Below are 20573 nucleotides of genomic sequence, written 5' to 3' on the forward strand. Positions count from 1 at the left end.
GTAGCGCCAACTCACCCAAGGAGAAAGGCATAAAAGCGTCAATCTTCTTCAGTGCCCCTCTGGCATCCAGAAAGTGGCCCGGGTTGAAGTCATCTGGTTTTTCAAAGTAATGTGGGTCGTGGAGGGCAGTGGTCAGGATGGGGAACACCTCAGTGTCCTGGGGGCGGGTACAAGAAACAGATCGACATAGTGCACCATCTCCCTGCCTCCACCCAAGAAGAACAACACCAAAAGAACCCTTGTTAGCAAAGAGGTCAAGTGTGCTGTTGAGGGAAACGCAGGATGCCCATACAGAAGAGATACAGGAGCCCATTGGGCCTTACCTTGGGGATGATGTGCCCTCGGAAGTTCGTGTCTTTGGTGACCACACGGGGCACACCGATGGGCAGGAGGTCCCCGAATCGCTGAATCTCATGAATGACCGCATCAGTGTATGGCATTTTGACTCGGTCATCCAGAGTGGGAGCACGATGGGAGCCGATCACCTGGTCAATCTCCTTGTGGACTTTCTCTGCACACAAAAGGGGGACAGTGCACCTCTGATTCACTTCATTGAAGCAAACAGTCCCAAGAGACCTTTCAGTGGGGGGATGTGCTTTCTATGAGTCAACAAGTCAGGACACATCTAGAGTGAAGGTTAGATGGTGAACAGTTGGAGAGGGGAGTGGAAGAGGGAAGCCACAAGGATTCTTCCCCTCTGAAATGCTGTTGCTTCTCTCCCCACATGGACAAGCAGACACAAACAAATGCACACACACGCAGCTTCTCGAACCTTAAAGGAAATCATGTTGGACGTTGATATTCTTATGGAGCCAAGATAATCCATAGGAGAGCTTTTTCTTTTTCAGAATTCTCCCTCCAACACAAGTAGAAAACAAACTCCGAGTCCTTGTGTGTGTGTTATATGCGAAGCTGCACATCCTCATGTATAACTAAGTCCTCAGGAATATGACCGTGAAATGGAGCAATAGATTATTTCATGACCAGCTAATTGAATAAGTGAATCAATGCATCCATCAAACAATTGATGAATGAATCAGGACTGGAAAGGTTAATGAATGAACAAATCGATGAATTAATTCTGTATTCGGGTATCTCTCAATAACTAGATCAATTGGTAAATCATTGATCAATAAGTGATCCATCGATAAATAAATCAATGAATGAATAGAGCAGATGGATGAATGAATGGATGAAAGAATGGCTCCATGGAAGAGGAATAAATGGATTTGTGAAAGAAAGAGTATATAAAAAAAATCAATGGATGGGTAGATTGAACACAGACTCATAAATTAGAAAATGCTTGAGCAAATAAATAACGTATTCCTAGGCAAATGAAATCATTAACGAAAGGGTGAATCAAAAGAAGGCTTGACCGATGGAAAGATGACAGATGATAAATCGATCTGTGAGTGGTTAAAGATGAAACTCCGAGAGAAGAGCTCTTCAAATGACCCAACCATCGAAAGGGCTGGGTCAGTTGGGAATTACCCCCAGACCTGTAGCGCCACTAAGGCCAAAAGCCAGAGCCGCCTCTCTTTGCCACACAGGACCCATAATTCCACTTCTGCAAGTCAAAGCGGGGTCAGAAGATCCCTCCTGGGTGGTCTGTCCCTGCCCCACCCACCTGTGATGTGGGGGTATTTGAGCATGAGCAGGAACCCATAGCGGAGAGTGGTGCTCGTGGTCTCCGTGCCAGCGAAGAAGAGCGACAGCGCAGTGAGGATGAGGTTCCGCTGGTGGAACTCGGTGTCCTTGTTGGACTTCTCCTGGGCGGGGAGGACAAGCCTGGGGTGAGGAAGGCTGGGGCCTGGCACGCACACGCGTCTCTCTGGGTGCCCGACACGTGATCCCCAGCCTCAGTCACGCCCGTCTTTCCTGCTTTGCCGTCCATCGTCCACCCTCTTCACCTGTCTCTCCCCGAGCTCATCTCTCTCGTCTTCCTCTGCTTCCATCTTCCCATCTTTCTGGCCATTGGTCTTTGTCTCCCAGCTTTCCTCTCCGGTTCGGTCTCAGTTTCCTCCCTCACCATCTTCCCGTCGCCTCTTTCTGCTTTCTCTTGCTCCCCTCCCCTCCATGGCCTCTGTGCTAGTCCCCCGCCCCCTTCTCCCCCTCCCACCCCTCCTCCACCCACTTTGTCCATGCGGAGCAGGAAGGTATCAATGAAGTCCCGGGGGGTGTTGGGGTCCAGGGTTTCTCGGTGCTTCTCCACGCTGCGGGCAATGAAGGTGTTGACTTCTGACAGGTTTTTGTAGACTCGTCGGTGTGTGCCGGGAAAGTGCTTCAGAACATTCGAGAAGAGCTCAAACACCTGAAAGACAGAAGACGCCATGAGATGAGGCTACCTGGGGCTGGTGGGGAGGGGAGGGTGAAAGAAGTCTGCCCTGCTTTGTCCTAGACCCTCCTCCTGGAATCCATCTCTACGGAGAGATGGAGAGCCGCCTCCCCCGCCGGGCTCCATGTTTTGACGTCTGCTCCCTCGGGTTGACATCTCTCCCTTTCTGCCCTGCTGGATCTTCCCTTGGTTCGTGAGGGGTTTTCTCAGTCTTCCCTCTCTCCGTCTCGGTGTCTGCAGCTTACACGGCTCTCACGCTGTCTCTGCCGCCATGTATTTCCATCTGTCTGTCTTTCTCTCTTTGATTCTCTCTCTCCCTGACAATGTGTTTCTTTATCCCCTTTCTATTGATTGATCACTCCGTTGATCCAAGCCCCTCACTCTGACTCTGCGATTCCATTGAGCTGTTAGCCTCCTGCCTCTCCTGGTCTTCCTACTTCATCCGTGTGTCCTTTGTTTGCCTTCACCTCCTTGTATTGCTACTTCACCACCTCTTGCTCTCTGTGTGTCTTGGTTGCACCTGCGTGTGTGTGTGTGTGTGTGTGTGTGTGTGTGTCTGTGTTTACCACCTCAGCCTGTTCTCCTGTTCTCATTCTTCTCCTTGCCTCTCTCAGTGTCTCTGCATCTCTCTGGCTGAACCGATGCACAAAATGAGGCTGCTGCTGACCACTTGGGCCTGTCTATTTATTCTGGAGCATACTCATATTTTGACTGCTTTATCTGGGGATAGAAGTTACTGTAGTATTTACCCCCAAATGCAAAAATGTCTACAGTAAGGTGTGAAAGTCATCTTTGATGTCTCCGTTTAGAGAACATCAGTGTTAACTCTTTGGTATCTCTCCTTCCAGGTGTGTGTGTGTGTGTGTGTGTGTGTGTGTTTTCAGCACCAGGAGCACATTGGAATCATTTGTTGGGCTTGTCTTAGATATTCACCCTGTACCCCATCCTAGGTCAGAACCCTCAATAAGAGGTCCTGGGTACCTGTATGTGTGGCAAGCCCATATGTGAATCTAACATCTATAGCTATGACAGAGATAGTACAAGATTTGCCAATCCAACATCCGTCATTCAGACAGTTCAATAAAGCCTGTTTCATCAGTCATGTTGTGCAACCATCGCCAATATCAACTGGCATATTTTCCACCCCAGAAACGCTAACTAAATGGTTTCACTCTTTAAAAATACAATGGATGTATTGGGAGGTTAGTCAATAAAGAGAAACGTCGCAGGTGTTTTGTTTTGTTTAAGCAGAACCTATTTGTTATCATCTGGGGGTGGTTGTTTTAAAAGCAACAACAGAGAGAGAAGAAAACGGGGAAGTGAATGAAGAAATGGGGTTTCTTATTTTCACACATCCATGTCTTCAGATGAGGGAGAGACATTGCCAAAGACACACAAACACGCAAAGGCAGATGGGGTCAGAAGAGTAGAGACTGAGAGTCTGATTCCTTCTATTATCTTCTCAACTTTGTCTTTGAAGAGCCCTTTCTCTTGGCTTCTTTATCTTGTTTAGCTTGTTTTCTCTCTAGCTCCCCTCATTTCTCCTTTTCTTCTCTCTTCCAATCCCTCTGATTTTTTTTTTTAGGTCTCTCTCTCCCCCTGTCTCTGGTGGTCCCAGATCCGTGGGAACAGTTCGTGTGTTTGGCTAATAACCAAAAAGTGAGTGCTTTGAGTGCCCCCTGAGGTGTCTCAGAAGAAAGGTGTGATGCATTACTTCTGAAAAAATCAACCACTGGAAACTCCATGCAACACAGTCAGTCCGTGTGGGGGTCCCTAGGGAATGCAAATGCTTTAGAAGCTTGGCTGCTGATCAAAAAGATGGAAGTTCAAATCCACTCAAAGATGCCTCCTGGAAAGTGCTAGAGATCCACTTCTAAAGAGTTCAAAGAATAAAAACCCTATGGAACCCGTCTTGAGAGACGCCGAGATGTATTGGGAGGTTAGTCAATAAAGAGAAATGTTGCAGGTGTCGCAACCACCCCCAGATGATAACAAATAGGTTCTGCTTAAACAAAACAGAACACCGGTTGGCACAACGCAGTTCACAAAGACAATGGTCTACATTCGACTCGGGTGATTAGCGACTGGGATCTTAAAAGGTGGTGAGCAGCTCTCTCGGGGTGACTGTTGGTCTTTCCCCAGCCAGAAGGAAGAGAGTGACGAAAACAGAAGCGCACGTGAAAACACGCAGTCCACAACCCTGGAACCAAAAGTAGATGGTGCCAAGCTGTCACTGCCATCAGCTCCCCAAAGGATCGTGTTAAGCGGTCCTAGGTAGAGTAGGTGAAAACATGGGGAGGGGAGGGAGGCCTTAAACATAAAAGAGACCGGCTAATGGTTGGATAGGACAGGTGGGACCTTTAACATTATGGCCCCTCATCAACCTTCAGGTCTAGAACTTAACTCACCGTCAAGTTAGAAAAATCCACTCTGTACGATTCAAAGGGGCGTTGACCCAATGACAGAGCTCAGAGGGTTGGGAAAGGGAGAGGAATGGAAGTGGGGAGTGGGAAGTGGGAAGTGGGACGTGGGTAGTGGGACATGAGAGCTGGTACTGGCAGTGGATGACTTGGAACAAACTATGTGTGAATTGTTGAACGTTAAAGACTGATGAGCTGCTCTGTAATCCTTCATTTCACTCACAGTAAAACAAAAAGCTTATCAAAGCTGACTGCCATCTAATTCCAACTAAATAATAATCAAATCAACACCCGATGCAGCACAGTTCCACCCAGACACGCATGGTCACCATGAGTAGCAGTCGATTGACTCCACAGCAATTTTGTTGTGTTTCTCCCTGACTCTACCTCTGTCTCTTGCTACCTCCTGCACCACGCCCTTTTCGCCCTCACAGTCTCTCACTCCCTGCCTCACAGCCTCTCCCTTCCTCTGGGACCCCGTGTCTCCCATCCCTGTGTGGTTTCAGCTCTTCTCCCCAACCCTAGGCTACATGGCTGGGCCCAAAAGACAGACCCCGCCTCTCCCTGCCTTGAATGCTTGCTCCACCTTCCCTCCCTGCCCCCCTCCCTCCCTTCCTTCCTCGCTCACCTGGCTGGAGAAAGTGCTGATCAATGCAAAGGACTCATAGAAATTGTCCAGCAGCCTCAGGAATTGTGGATCTTTGTAGGCGAAGCGTTCTCCAAAGACAATGGAGCAGATGATGTTGGCAGTGATGGCGTGGAAGAGGAAGGTGGGGTCCAGTAGGGCTCCTAGAAGGAGAAGTGGGCAGGTCAGGGGACAGGAAGTCAAGAGGAGATGGATTTGCCTGCTGCCTCATCTCTGTCTAACAATCCTCCACTGCTCGGGAGTCAGAGCAAGAATACTAGCATCTAATTCTGGGCTTCTCTTATGATACCCCAGGTCCCATTGGACGTATGCCACCTATGGTTCCATTTGCTTCTCACCACAGCCCTGTGACAAGTCCATCGCTCCATTTTCTAAATGGGCAAGCAGAAAGATGAAATCATTCGAACAATCTCATCCCAGCTACTAATTGCTGAGGGAGCCAGCATTCAGACCTAGACAACCTGGTGACAGAATCGTAGCTGTTGATCCTTATCCTACATCTTCTGGGGAACCTCAGCTCTGTGAGCCTCTACTCAACTCTGTGAACAAGGCCCGGGGGCGGTTGGTGACACGGAACAGGGGATCAGTTTATGCACACTGAAAAGGCTTGATCCTCCCCATCCCTGTCACTCGACCTTCATCACCTCTCTCCCCTCTGATCTCTCTGGCCTTCACTTGTCTATCGATGCCTATATGAATGGGACCCAGGTTTTCCCCGTTCCTGATTGAAGGAGGTGGTTGTGGGCTGGGAGCTCAAGAACATCCAATTGGTGCAGCCTCTCTCTCTTTGAGTTATACTTTGTCTTCTCTTGTTTCTATTGGTAACTCTGTCTGTCTGTCTGTCTGTCTAATTTGTGTGTGTGTGTGTGAACAAATCATTTGCCATTTCGATGTTTTTCATAAATACAGTTCAGTGGCTCACTGAGTTGTTCAGCCATCATCCAAAACTGTTCCCCAATTTTTTCCATCACCCTCAAACAGATGTTCAGTGTCCTCTAAGCCTTAATATCTCCTTTCCTCCTCCCTCTGCCTGCTGACCACTAATCAACCGGAGTCTCCACACGAGTGGTTCTCAACCTGTGGATCGCGACCCCTTTGGGGGTGGTGGTGAATGACCCTTTCACAGCGGTCGCCCGATTCATAACTGTAGCAACATGACAGTGATGAAGCAGCAACGAAAATAATGTTATGGTTGAGGGGGGTCACCACACATGAGGAACTGTATGAAAGGGTCGCAGCATTAGGAAGGTTGAGAACCACGGCTCCATACATGTGTAGACTCTAGGTATTTCATCTAAGAGGGATCACACCATTGTGGTGCCATCACCTCATTCCCACTAGGATGGCTTGGTTGTTTGTTTCCTTTTTTAACAACAATAACCAAAAAGAATAGACAAGAACGTATGTTGGTGAGGCTCTGGAGCGAGGGGAGTCCTCACTTGTGGCTGGTGGGACTGTAACCTCTATGGAAAATAGTTTGACATGCCTTGAAAACACTCATTTAGTTGTTGCTTGAAAATTTAAGTACGTTCCTCTCTAATTGACTGTCTCCTCGTAGCTCCACCTTTCTTCCCTTCTGCCTCTTGAGTCTCTTCCAGCATCAGTTTGGTCTCGATTTGTCTCTCTCCTTCCTTTCTTTTTTATCTTGCTTCGCCACCTCTATCTTTGTCTCCTTCCCTGCCTCTTTGTCCGTGTCACTCTGTCTGTCTCCTTCTGTCTTTCCATCCCAGTCTCGCTCTGCCTCTATGTCTCCATGGCTCCCTTTGTCTCCTCTTCTCCTGTCCGGTCTCTACAGATATGTTCCACGATATTTTCGGAGAGATTTTAATAAAGAAAGTGGTAAAGATTGAAAATAAAGGAGATGGAGACGCTCACAGAGTTGCAGTCCTCTAGCTGTCCCTGCTGAACCCCTGAGCTCTTCTGGAGAATCCAGAAACAGCCAAAAGCAATTCCTTCAGGGTCCTTCCACTGCCCAACTGGCTCTGCTCCTGGCCGGCTTATCAGCCGCTCAGCCAAGGAAAGCAGAGTTCGGTTGACTCTGCCCAACACGTGTGCCCATTGTTCCTTTCTTCCTTGCTTTCCTGATAGACATAATATATCATTCTATACCATGTGATGTCATAGCAAGCCCTGGTGGTGCGAATGGTGCAGTGGTGCCAAAGGCTGGCCGCTCAACCAACTGAGCAACCCGATGAGACAAGCACCTGGCAATCCATTTCCATACAGCCCGGGCCATGGGGAAGCGCTTCTCTGCCACATGGGGTTGCTATGGGTTGGAATCTACTGGATGGCACTTCCCAGGAGTTATTGTGTTGCAGTGTATCATGTTCATCCATGCACTGCTTCCCCGGAATACAAGCTAAGAGCATATGTCTTCCAGTTATTTCCTGGCATCCTGTAGATGTCCTATCTCTCCCCAGCTCTGTGCTTTCCTCCTACCCATCTCTGCCGATCCCTAGCCCCCTATTTCTCCCTCTAAGTCTTTGAGAGCCTCTCAGTTGCCATCTTTTCCCAGCTCTCTGTCTGTCATCTGTCCAGGTAGGTAGCCCTGTCTTTCTGTTGCTATGCACCCCCACATCTCTCTCTCTTTCCCTGTCTTCCCTCTCCTTCCCTCTCTCCCAAGCTCACCCTGGGACTTCCGCAGCTCTTCCACCAGACACTGAGCCTCCTCTTGGATCCGCTCCTCCACGCTCCGCTTGCCCATCCCAAAGTCCCTCATGGTGGCCAGAGAAAATCGCCGGAGGGTCTTCCAGCGCTCTCCGTTGGCAAAACTGATACCTGGGGAGAGGAGGGGTGTAGCGGGAGAAGCAAAGGTTGCAGAGGGGGTTGGAATGAGACACTGAGGCCCTCTCTACACCCCGTGTCTTCCTTGACCCCCTTTATCCTCCCAAGTCCATCCTCCCTCGTGCCCCGAGAGGAGTCTGCAGTTCTGCCTCCGTGAAGCGGTCCAGCCTCGGAAACCCACAAGGGCCCTTCTGCTCTGTCCTACAGGGATGCTACGAGTCGAAATCAACTCTACGGCAGTGAGTGCGAGTCTGAGATCCTGCCGCTTTCAGGCTCTTACCATATCCTTGGAAAGTTTTGTCAAGGGCAGCAATTTTCCCACGGCCGGAGAAGGCGTCAGCTTGGTCCACCAGGGCTTCCCGTATGGCCTCTGTCCCACACAGCATGACCACCGGCCTGGGCCCCAGGTACACGGTGACCACATCCCCGTACTTCTCTCGGAACTGTGAGCAAAGCCCCACCCAAGACAGCGAATGAGTCGGTGTGCCCCTCTGTAGCCATTAAAAACACACAGTTGCAAGATCATACCTATATTACAAGAAAGAATATTTACTATCCCCATTGCTATAAGGGAAAACAAAGGTTTGTACAGCAATAGGCAAGACTTTGAGGAGGCCAGGGGGAAGGTGGGAACAGGAAGATGAGAGGGAATTGGGGGGGCGAGGGGCCAAAAAATGGAGAGTTTCACAGGATAGTGTCATTGATTTCATTTCGTGAGACCAGCTCTCTTATATATATATATTATGTTTATATATAAACACATATATAGTATAGATAGATAGATAATGTTTCTCTTTTCTAAAGAAGTCTTTCCAGATTCCTTATCCCTCAAATCTGAACAGTAGTTTGATTTAAAAAAAAGAAGAAGAGAAAAAATAAGAACGAAATGGATTTTGAGTCTAAATTGGCAAACAGGGTAATCTCAACAATAAATAATAGTTGATTCTGACTCTGTAACATGGCCCCGTGGACTCAAACCTCCAACCTTCTGGTGACTCCTAAGCCAGCAAACACGTGTTGGTAATTAGTCACTACCCATGATACTCCACCCTGGGCTGCTCCTCCCACATCTCAGCACCCAGCAACTAAAGGGTTATCCCTGGGCGCAGCCAAGGTCAGCTGTGTTTGGTTGATGCCTGGAGAAATACAGGTGGTGAACTACTTTGAAATATTTCTGATATCACCCACCCATAGCCTTGAGGCTCACCGTATCTTCCTGGCATCGCGAAATCACCACATCTATCTTTCCTGCAACTCAACCTGCTGCTGACGATTCCCAAGGAGACAACCCTGAAGCGCCCACTGTGAAGACGAGAGGAGAGAGTCACAGCCCTCCGGTCAGGATCGTGAGATAGAAAATATATCAGCAGGGCCAATGGGGAAACTGCTTGATCATTTCTACTGAAGCCAAGCACTTTGGTGCATACTCAGTAATTCCCCCATTTCCTGCCTAGATGCATCCCCACTGGAAATGTGTACATGCGCTCACCCCAAAAATAGCAGGACAGGTAGATCTACAGAGACAGCAACTGAATGGGGACATGGCAGGAGTGGATGGGTGGCGGAAGACGCCAGGGGGGTATGAGGAGTGAACAGCAATGAGTATGAGAAGAAAACGTTCTGAAATAGATGGTGATGATGATTGCACAAATTGTCTTAATATGATTAATTAAATTGTATGATGTGTGAGGAAAAAACTACGATGAACTAGCAGTTCATCACTACTAAGAAAGAACCAGACAATAACAAGTGTTGGCAAAAATGGGGAGAAATTGGAACCCTTTTCCGTTGATATTGTGTAAGTAAGTTAATGTAAAACTATTTCTTGGAAATAGTTGGCAACTCCTCAGAAGGTTTAGATGTACACTTTTCAACTGAAGTTCTTGTATGTTTTATTTTCTTAGTGTTAATGAGTTTGGAGTTTTGGTCTTTGTTTGTTTGTTTTCCTTTTTATGGGGTGTTTTGCTGTATATGAAATCCAGGATAGGTAAGTCTAGAGAGAGAGTAACTGGATTACTAGTTTCCTCGGAGGAAATGGGGAGTGAATAACCTATATAAGTAAGAAGAAACTGTTCTAAAATGTATTGCAGTGATGATTGGATAACCCTTTCCAATGAGCTTAAACTATTGTGAATTATATGTCACTGTGTCAATTAAAATGTAATTTTTAATGAACAAGGACAGTCATGGGATCCTTATTATTAAAATTCTCATCAACATAGGTAAGGAGTCCATGCATCGTAAATTACTCATGCAAGGGAATACTATACAGCAAAGAAAAAGAACAAACGATCACTTTACACAAAAAGGAAGACAATTCACGGGCATAATGCTGAGTGGAAACAATTAAGATGCAACTTGTTCTATTTATACCAAGTTCAGAAAGAGGCAAAACTAACCTGCACTTCAGGATAGTGTTGAGGGTACTGATGGGAAGGAGTGAGCGGGTTTTCTCTACATGCCAATATCATGGGTGTGAATATCTGTTGAGCTGTGTACATGAGAGTTGTGCCATGTTTGAGATGATATCAAACTCCAATGAAAATGTACTTAAAATCAGAAATAGAGTTCCATCAACTTCAAAATCTCTCACCTGGCTCTCTGCCGACCCTCCTCTGTGGTCTCCCTGACTTCGCTACAGTCATCTCACTCTTTGAGGCCAGAGTAATCCTACTGAAATATCAATTCGCTCCTATCCCTAGCATACCCTATTCCTTCCAATGCTTCTACATCCTTAAAACAACATCTGAGGTCTTTGTTGTGGTGCTCAGGACCCCACATGGCCTGGCCCCATAATCCCACTGACTTTTCCCCCTCCTCCCCACTCTCTGACTTGAAAACCAACCTCAGTTGTTTCTCCTGACATGAGGGGCTGGTTCCCGATTCAGGGGTCCTGCAATGACCCTCGCCTTGCGCTGGGGTCCAGGACAAGGTCTCAGGAGCACAGCAAGGTTGAGTCTGTCTGTCTTTCCCTGGTGACTCAAGTTTCTCACTCCCTTCTAGAAGATCACCCCATTTTATGTTCATCACAGTTCTTATCAGATATTTCTGGACGTGTTTATTTTTTTTTTTTTATGTCTTTCCAGTATGCTCGTGAGCATAACAAAAGCATATGCCTTATCCCAAGCTGTGCAATCAATGCCAAGAATATTTCCTGGCACACAGATGGTGCGCAGAAAAGAAGTATCGAGAAAATACCGAGGTGGATCAAAAGAGCACTCATCTAATAAGCTTCAAGGAGCCCTGGTGGTGTTCTGGGATAAACTTTGGACTGCTAACTGAAAGATCGATGGCTCAAATCCACCAGCTGCTCTGAGGAAGAGAAAGAGGCCGGCTGCTCTCTTAAAGAGTTACAGTCTTGGGAGCCCTGTGTAGGGTCCCTGTGAGTCAGACTCACCTCGATGTCAGTGGGATATTTGGGGGTACTGTACACCAGGCTCTACACACTCCGCAGTTTAACTGCACAGTAACTTTGTGAGGCACACATGCTTCGTGTCATCAGCCCAAAATCAAAAGGGGGAAACTGAGACTCCGTAGTTGAATCTGAAAGCGGAGTCTATGCCGCCCAGTCTAAAAGGGTTTAGGACTGGGAATCTGTTAGGAATCAGGGAACGGAGGGAGGGTAGTGCTGCCTTCCTCGCTTCACTTTACGATCTCTCTCTCTTTCCCATACTCCCTCCCCCCCCTCTCTTTCTCCTGAAAGATACTGATAACGAAGTCTTGTGGGGATCTAGAGGGTCCTTGGAAGACCCTCAGTGTAGTCTGTGACCCCCCCTAAATTATATGCACAAATGTGTGCACATATTTGAGTAAGATGACCAGCTTTAATAAAATGCTTAAAGGATTTATTTATGCCAAAATGTTATACAGATCTCCCTAATGGGTCCTAAGATCCACCAGCTGTGTGAACAGTTGTGCACCCTTACCTCTAACCTGCGGATCATTCCTCACCTAGCCTACAGGGTCATTGTCAATAAGGTCTGGTGAACTGACAACATGCAAATCAATCCTAGCCACACATTTCTGAGCGAAAGATTAAATGCAAGAGGCCAGATGGCAGTAGAACACTCTTTTGATACATCCAAAAGGACTGACTCTAAATAACAGGCCCTTGAAACACCCACCTCTCTGGTAAAGCATTCTCTCCAAAAAGCAAACGGGGGAAGAAAACAATGAAGATTAGACTAGAGATGGAGGAAATAGAGAAGGGAAATCGAGAGGAAAAAAGAAACCATAGAGAAAAACAGCAAAGCCAAAGTGTGTTGTCTGAAAACATCGACAGTATGGACAACGTTTAGCTAGACCGACAAAGTTCAAAGGAGAAAGAGAGAAGATGCAAATAACCTAAAATCAGAAACGAAGGTGGGGACATTACTACAGGCCCTACAGAAATAGAAGGGTTTATGAGCAAATACTGCAAAAACTGTCGACCAAAGAGTATGTCAACTAGGTGAAAGGGACCAACTCCTAGAAACACACAAATGACCTAAGTTGATTCAAGAAGAGATAGAAACTCTCACTAGACCTGCAACAAGTGAAGAGATCAAACCAGTAACCCAAAACCTCCCAACGAAGAAGAGTCCAGGGTCAAATGACTTCACTGGGTAATTGTGCCAAACATTTAAAGAATTAATTTTTTTTTAAATAGAGGGTTGATGGGTCCAAAATTCAGGAAAGTGGAAGCTGTCAGAGGGACAAAAAACACCTCAAGTTGTTCTCAAGTCATGGAAGGATGGGTCTGCATGAGTCAATTGCATTGTTGGTAAATAGATGCATCATTAAAATGCAATCATGCCTAGAAAGCCGTGATTGTGAGCCGACTAAATGACCCACACGTGGCAGCCACTCTTCTAGCTCATTAAATTCCTTACTGGAGCCCTGGTGTTACAGTGGTTATGCACTGGGCTCAGATCCACAGGGTCCAGAGATCAAAACCACCAGCTGCTCCACAGGAGGAAGATGAGGTTTCCTACTCGGTCAATGGTTACCATCGCAGAAGCTCACAGGGGGCAGTTCCATCCTGCTCCATGGGGTCACATTGAGTCGGGCATCGACTTGATGGCAGTGAGTTTGGAGAAGGACCTCATTGATGAGGAGTCCATTCCAAGTCTCCCAGAATCCTTCCCTGCCCTTGCCGCTCTCCCTCCCTCTCCGCCACTGCCCTGGCTTGGACTCCAGCCAGTGTTTAGTGCTTCCGCCTCTTTTTCTCTCTGCTAGTGGTGGGCAGGCATCCAGGGACTATCAAGGGAAGCTGGGAAGAGTAGAGTTCTACACCTGTGCCCCATACCCAGACACCTCTTCATAGCCATCTGTCCCCTCCAAGGACAATGCCTGTGTCCTTTCAATGGAGCAGGAAGGATTGGGACAACCTGACCACAATCCACCAGGCTTCAGCTCCATGCACCTGACCTACCGACCCAGGGATGCGCTCCATCCCTGAGCCGGGATACCTGACTCTCTTAGGGATCCTTGAGTGATCCCCAAGTACCAAGGTAGGGACCAGCCGCCCCCTGGCCCCGCCCCTCAGGCTCTCACCCTCAGGAAGGATTTGAGTAGACCTCTTCTGTCCATCTGCAGAAGGTTCCCCAAGAAAGGCAGAGGACGGGGACCTGGAGGGAGGCGGCTGTGGGTCTTTGGGTGGCCCCTGGCCAGGAGAAGTAAGAGTCCTGTGAAGACAGCGAGGAGGAGGAGGATGCTGAGCTCCATGGCTTGAGGCTGAGTGTCTTCCACGCCAGCGCAGCATCGCAGGCTGGAGCTGGGACTTTTATCTGAACCTGCCTCCTCCCTCGGTTATGTAACCCCATCAGTCCCGCCTCCCCTTGCATCACTGTCCATGAGTGTGACCTTAGAAGAGATGCTAAGGGATCATACTTCCTCCTCTGGAGGCCCAGCAACCTTCTCCTTCCCTCCTCCTTCACCCCTCCCTCGCGCTGGCAGACAGGAGGTAGACCTGAGGTTCTTGTAGAAGTGGGCGTGTGTTGTCATTGGGTTTGGTGCTGGTGGTTTTTGTTTTGTTTCGTTTGGGTTGTTTTTTTAGGATACAGATGAGCATACACCTCCCTACTTGTGTCTGATATCTATGCGCTGTTCCATGTTCACTTGCCTCTCTGTGATCATAGGATTTTTGTCTGTGAAGGGATATCGGTGCGGGGGGAATGGGGACCCAAAAAATGGAGGAGTTAACAGGATATTATTGTTTATTTCATTTCTTGACATGGGCTATGTAATCTCTCTATATAGTATATTTCTTTTTTTTAATCCCTCCAGAATCCTTATCCCTCAGACCTAAAGAGTGGTTTGAATGGTTGCGTGGTTGGTTCATTGGTTTAAAGAGGAGGGAAAGTAACATTGAAATGGACTTGGAGTCTTTAGCAACAAACAAGTTTATCCCAAACCAAAAAAAAGGTGTGGGGCAGGGAGAGAGGGAAGATGATGGTGGTATTTATTGCAAACATGAAGATGTGTGCTTCTGTGTGGAGTCTGGGCACGCTTGCACGTGTGCTCTTGTATAGTCTGTGGACTGGACTCATATATTTCATAGTTGTAGATGGAAAGGTGTGCCTGCATTTGGATGGCCGTGTGACTTTCTGAGGGCAAACCTATAGGTGCTTGTGTGTGTGTGTGTGTGTGTCTACTTATATATGCTTGCCTGGTTTTATATGGGCAGGTGTGTTTGTATGTACATAATGGTAATGATGTATGTCCCTGTATGTGGGCCTGCGTGTGTGTGCATGTGCACATGCACTGCATGGGGGTGTATGTGCATCTCCGGGTCCTTGTGTTTGAACATCCTGTAGATGCTCAGAATCTATCTCTCTCATCTCCCTCCAGAAAGCCACAGCCAGAGAGACAGGAGAACCCAAGGGAGGGGCGAGAGACACAGGACTGGTAAGACAAGGATGGAGGAGTCCGGTGGAGAGAGACAGAGCCCTGGCAGGTCAAGTGATCAGGTGTCTCTTGATATCTTTGATTGCTTGGGCCACCTTTGGACAGTCCCCTCCCTGCCTCTGGTTCTGTCTTCACAGTACAAGACAGCTTCTCTGACCCTCCGTGTGTGTGTGTGTGTGTGTGTGTGTGTGTGTGTGTGTGTGACTTGCTATCACTCGCTCCTTCTCACCATCTTAGTGTCTGAGCTCCAGGGGTGCAAGGACTGAGTCCTATTCATTTGATTGTCCACTGGACTTGGGACTGTCCCCATCATCACTCTGATCTGGCACCTGGCCATTTCCTGGCAGGGGTCAATCCAAGCCCATACGTATTGACCTTGTGAATGAGTGTGTCCGTGTTGGCCTGTCTTGGCCTCCAATTGCCCCAGCGGGCAGGCTTTTCTTACACTACTTAGTGGACACAGGACCCTGAACCTGGCAGCTGACTCATTGTACTACTTTGACCCGAGGAAGAGGGGACCTGTGATCTCAGTCCCTTGGAGAGATGCCACCGTGGACTTTTCTGACCCCGGGACCTGGTGCTCTGTGCCATGTGATGGGGGCCGAGTTCAGGATCTCTCTCCAGCCTGAGACTCACTGAGGAGACATGTGAGGGCTTTACATAGAACATCCCACTTTATCCTTGTCCTTTGAAGTCCCACGTGGTAGCCACCTGCGATGGGTCATCAACTACCGTGAAACACGGCTAATGCAACTAGCTCAAAATTGAACATGAATGAAGTTTCACACAAAAGTGTCTACTGGGATTTGCTTATCAGGAAGCGCTTTTGTACATTCGGAACAACTCGTGTCTGTGAGTCAATGTTTTCAATGATAAGTTTTATGAAGAGCAAATCTTTCCCAAGAAAATTTAACATCCCAATGAAGACTTGCTCTATGTGCCCAAGGAGTCCCGTGGCATAGTGGTTACGCAGTGGGCTGCAAGGTCAGCAGTTTGAAACCATCAGCCGCTCCGAGGGACAATGACGATGGGGCGTCATACTCAACAGGGACCGTCTCAGGGAACTCACAGGGGCAATTCTACCCTGCCCTGCAGAGTCGGTCGCTATGAGTCAGAATCGTTTCCCTGGCTGTGACTTTGAGTTTTTGAGTGTAAGGGTCAAGACCTGGTGAACGGCTTCCAGTAGGGTTTATCTCAGAGGTGTTATGTGGTTGGGGGGCACCCTCTTGAATTTGTGTTGTAAGTTGTCCTGTTTTCTGGTAGATGGAAGTCAGGATTGATTAACCTATAGGGACAGCAAGTAGAATAAGGATTGGGGGTGGGGTGGAGGGTACAATGGGAGGTTAGGAGAATCAAAGGGAGATGATATCAAGGAATCCAGGGAGGAAAAGTGTGGTGACCAGCACCTGCAGAGGATCCACACAGGCAGAGGTGGAGTGGGATTACTAAGAAAGACAAACAACAGGGTTAGGAGGACTGGTGCAAATGCAGCAACCAGCAAATTTATTTGTTAGCCAGCAGATACCTATACCATCAGTATCAGGAAGCAGGGTACAGTAAACCTAAGTGTTTGTTCAAGCTGACTAAGGTGTTCCGTTACTTTTCTAATCTAAGAATGACTCAAAAACATTCTGTAACAAAAACGTTCCTTTCTTATCTACCAGAACTCTCTGCACAGGTTGTTCTCTACAAAACAAACTCAATAGACTTGATATGAACTCCTTAACTATCAATATGCCAGAGGTAATGAAGGGTAGAGTTCAGGGCTGTGCCGTGTCCTCTCCACCGCTCAGACTTTGCCTGTAAAACGATGGTCCCCAACATCTCCCTCTTCGTTGTTTTTTAAATGGAGTTCATGTACAGAAGATTGCAAGGCTCTTATTGAGGCTCCAAAGGCTCGGATGCCGACTGGTAGAAAACAAAGAATAAGACAAATTAATCCAAATATCATGGCAGCACTAACAAACATATTTAGACTGCGAAAATGACAAAACCACCCTTTCAAGGTGTCAAAAATGTCTCCCGCTACTTGAGAGAGTGATAATAAAGGTTCCTGAGCACTAGATATAGCCATTATTTCTTTATGCAATTTTGCAATATCCAAAGACATATTAGAATGATGCCAAATACCAAGTAAGTGCATCCTAATTCTTTCCCAATCCCAATCAGATGAACTGTAGACTTTTGGAGTAACACAAATATGATCAAATTCCGCGTGACACTGTAGGCCAGCTATAACTTTCCATCTGGCTCCTTCATCACTACCAACAGTAATGTTTGTTCCAGCACACCTCATCTTTGTTCCGTTTCCTGTCTATTCTTTCTTGAGCTCTCCAAACTATGCTAACATTCTTAGCCAACGCAGCTACATATTGTGCTGTATGGATTTCCTGTGTCAAAGCAATAGTGGCAGTGGTAGCTGTGGCCACTAAAGCCACCACTGCTACTATTCCTGCTATCAACTTTCCTATGAACCTTTTGGGTCTGTTCATTAATCCATGCAGCTGTTTTAAAACTTCCAGGCCAGAATGCTGACACCAACTTCCAGTCACATCCACAGGCAACATTACAAAAGCAGGTTGGTGTAATATGACAATATCATAATGCACATCCTTATAAGAAATACAATTTGTTAGTTTACAATTTGTTCAGCTAATTTCATATCCTTCATGACTCTTTTGATCGTCCCACAATTGTTTAATAGTTATAAAACCCACCAACATTACATATGGAGGAGGAACACAAGCTACAATGGTAAAGATTTCAGTCTCTCTTCCATGTGTATATTTTAAAGTTCCCAGTGCAGCCCTAAGTTTCCACACAGTAGGTTGAGACCCTCCTTGATCACTGGTTAAAATTCTCGGCACCCATCATCCGGCAAAATGCATCTTTTCCATCTCGTCCTTTCCTTTAGGATTAACAGTTCTCCAGTCGATGATCATGTGTTCAGGTTCAACTAGAAGATGAGCTGCTGGAAGTTCATGATGACAATTAAGCCAAAAAGGGTGTTTTACAAATGGTCGAATATCAGTAGAAAAAGCCTTGCAAACAGGAATATCAGGAGGATGCACATGACTGTCAATAAACCCATCAAAATCAGAAGGCCCTTCTATTTCCAATGTATATTGTTTTTGTAACCAATGTTCATCCAAACCTTCTGTAAACACCTTTCCCTTTTTTATTTCTAAATATAAAGTTCCAACAGGATTTCGTTTAGAAAAACATAATGGTGGGCATAAAGATCTCCCCTTATAAGAAAAAGATACGGGTATCATTTATGAACACATGTACAGGAGGATCTTCCCATGTTAAAGGTCTTAAAAAGGGGGGATCAGGCACATACGCCCAATAAGTTTTTCCTGCTGCAACATTTACCTGAACAGACAGCAGTGCTAGTATAGCCAAAAAAACTCTTGCAAAAACTTCTGAGTGCGGGACTTCTTAGCCATCTCTCCGTTTCAGAAGTCGGGTTGAGAACCACTCAGCTCCGGAATCTGTGGAGATAAGAGCAAACCCTCGACCCCGTTGTAAAATCTCTCCGTCTATGGTTCTATAAAATATTGGTTCTGGAGGGGAGCACTTTCTTTTAGGCTTAGAAAAATGAGATAGAGCTGCAGTTCTCCAGCGCTTGCCACTGATTTTAGCAGACTGAGCGCTTTCCACCAACCACAGCACGAGCTATAGCCACCGCAAACAACTCAGTTTGTTATGCAGTTCCGCTGATCCCTGCACAAGCTCTGATATGAGAAAGGCTATCATTCCTGGATTAGGAAGCGGCTTGTCCTTCTCCTCCCCATGTTTCGGCCGTGTGAAAGTGAAAGTAGCTCCGGGCAATGGAGCAGCTAAAGGGCTGTTCGCAGAATGACATTTAAGCATTTGTTTTAGCAATTTTATAATCTCTTGAACATCATTTCCTTCTCCCACATCATCTGATTCTTTCTTTGCTAATTCTGGACCTAATTCCTCCTCAGCTACTTCTGCGTACTCCTCCTCCCTTTGGATTCCGTTCTCTTTCCTGTCTTTATCACTTTCTTCACCTTTCTCCGAGTCTGTCTCTAATAACTGTCAAGCTTGAGTAATAGCACTACACAAAGACCATAGCTTTAAATTCATAGTCTGTCCCTGTTGATGAGCAGTGCGTCATGTTTTTACTACTTGTTGCCATGCTCACAAATTCAATTTAACCTTTTCTTGACTGTAAAACCAATAACAATGTTGTTGCACATGCGCCAATAATTCTCCCAATAATTTATCTTTAACCTCCACCCCTGTAGAATGGAGAAGTCCTTTTATCAACTTTTCATATTCGCGTTCCATGGACGGGGAATTTCCCATTTTTCTTTTCTTTCTTTTTCCCTTTTTTTCCCCTTTCTTCTTTTCTTTCCCCCCACCGAAAGTCCCTCTAATAATTACAGAGGCGCTCTCTTCCGGTTTTCCCTGCTTCACACAGATTAAGTTATTAACTCCAAAAGTCCCTCTTGCCTAGGATCCAAGCTTTCCCTAATTAAATTCCATAGGCTAAACGTATCTATGGGGGCTTTGCTAGGTCCATTACCCTGCATAGTGACCTGTTAGTCGTTCCCCTACTTTCAAACAAGTTTCAATATTTACAGTCCCATCCTCAGGGAACCAAGCACATACTTTAACTACAAAATCTAAACACTTCTCTAATCTTTGGTAGCTTACTTTTGTTCCTTTGGCTTTTAACATATTTTGAAGCATATGTACAAAAATCTGTTTGTCATTTTTATGCCCCATTTTACTCCTAATTAATTTAATTATGCCCCAGGATTTTTATATACTTTCGTTCCTTACCTTGACACCGGTTTCTTCTCTGGGGTCCTCACTGTACCCACCTTCAGTCCCTGTTTGGGCACCAGCTGCAGTGACCTGCACCTACAGAGGGTCCACACAGGCAGAGGTGGAGTGGGATTACTAAGAAAGACAAACAACAGGGTTAGGAGGACTGGTGCAAATGCAGCAACCAGCAAATTTATTTGTTAGCCAGCAGATACCTATACCATCAGTATCAGGAAGCAGGGTACAGTAAACCTAAGTGTTTGCTCAAGCTGACTAAGGTGTTCTGTTACTTTTCTAATCTAAGAATGACTAAAAATCATTCTGTAGCAAAAACGTTCCTTTCTTATCTACCAGAACTCTCTGCACAGGTTGTTCTCTACAAAACAAACTCATAGGACTTGACATGAACTCCTTAACTATCAATATGCCAGAGGTAATGAAGGGTAGAGTTCAGGGCTGGGCCGTGTCCTCTCCACCGCTTAGACTTTGCCTGTAAAGTGATGGTCCCCAACAGAAAAGAGTTTTGGATACTGGTTGTGGTAGCAATGATGCAATACTGCCTGATGTGATTGAACTATGGCATGATAGGTGTATTAACTCCCTAATTTAAAAAATTAAAAATAAATAAAATAAAGGGTCAGTAAAGTGAGTATAGCCCACTGCTGCCTCAACCCTACTTCCTGTCTGGGGATTCAGCTGT

At 46.5% G+C, this 20573-nt stretch overlaps 1 protein-coding gene and 1 long non-coding RNA gene across 3 annotated transcripts in view; both read right to left on the reverse strand.

Moving 5' to 3' along the window:
• LOC101648079 (cytochrome P450 2B4-like) overlaps nt 1-13909 on the reverse strand; it is a 19824-nt gene extending 5915 nt beyond the window's left edge. The window contains exons 1-8 of the mRNA XM_004710343.2: nt 13721-13909; nt 8466-8628; nt 8030-8179; nt 5384-5544; nt 2135-2311; nt 1628-1769; nt 324-511; nt 16-157 (exon numbers count right to left, since the gene is read on the reverse strand). Coding sequence (XP_004710400.1) covers nt 16-157; nt 324-511; nt 1628-1769; nt 2135-2311; nt 5384-5544; nt 8030-8179; nt 8466-8628; nt 13721-13891 — 1294 coding nt within the window. The 5' untranslated portion in view covers nt 13892-13909. The remainder of the gene's footprint in view (nt 1-15; nt 158-323; nt 512-1627; nt 1770-2134; nt 2312-5383; nt 5545-8029; nt 8180-8465; nt 8629-13720) is intronic.
• Nucleotides 13910-16542: 2633 nt separating this feature from the next.
• On the reverse strand, nt 16543-19990 carry LOC123522009. 2 transcript variants are annotated; one of them, XR_006680326.1, is made up of 3 exons: nt 19889-19990; nt 18449-18567; nt 16543-16981 (listed from the first exon to the last, which is right to left on the reverse strand). It is a non-coding gene; the product is annotated as an uncharacterized LOC123522009 (long non-coding RNA). The 2 variants fall into 2 exon arrangements; XR_006680325.1 differs by having other exon boundaries at nt 16543-18567.
• Nucleotides 19991-20573: the final 583 nt, after the last annotated feature.

This window comes from Echinops telfairi, unplaced genomic scaffold (genome assembly GCF_000313985.2).
Source record: "Echinops telfairi isolate 266 unplaced genomic scaffold, ASM31398v2 ScPeMD7_655;HRSCAF=1070, whole genome shotgun sequence".
NCBI lineage: Eukaryota > Metazoa > Chordata > Mammalia > Afrosoricida > Tenrecidae > Echinops > Echinops telfairi.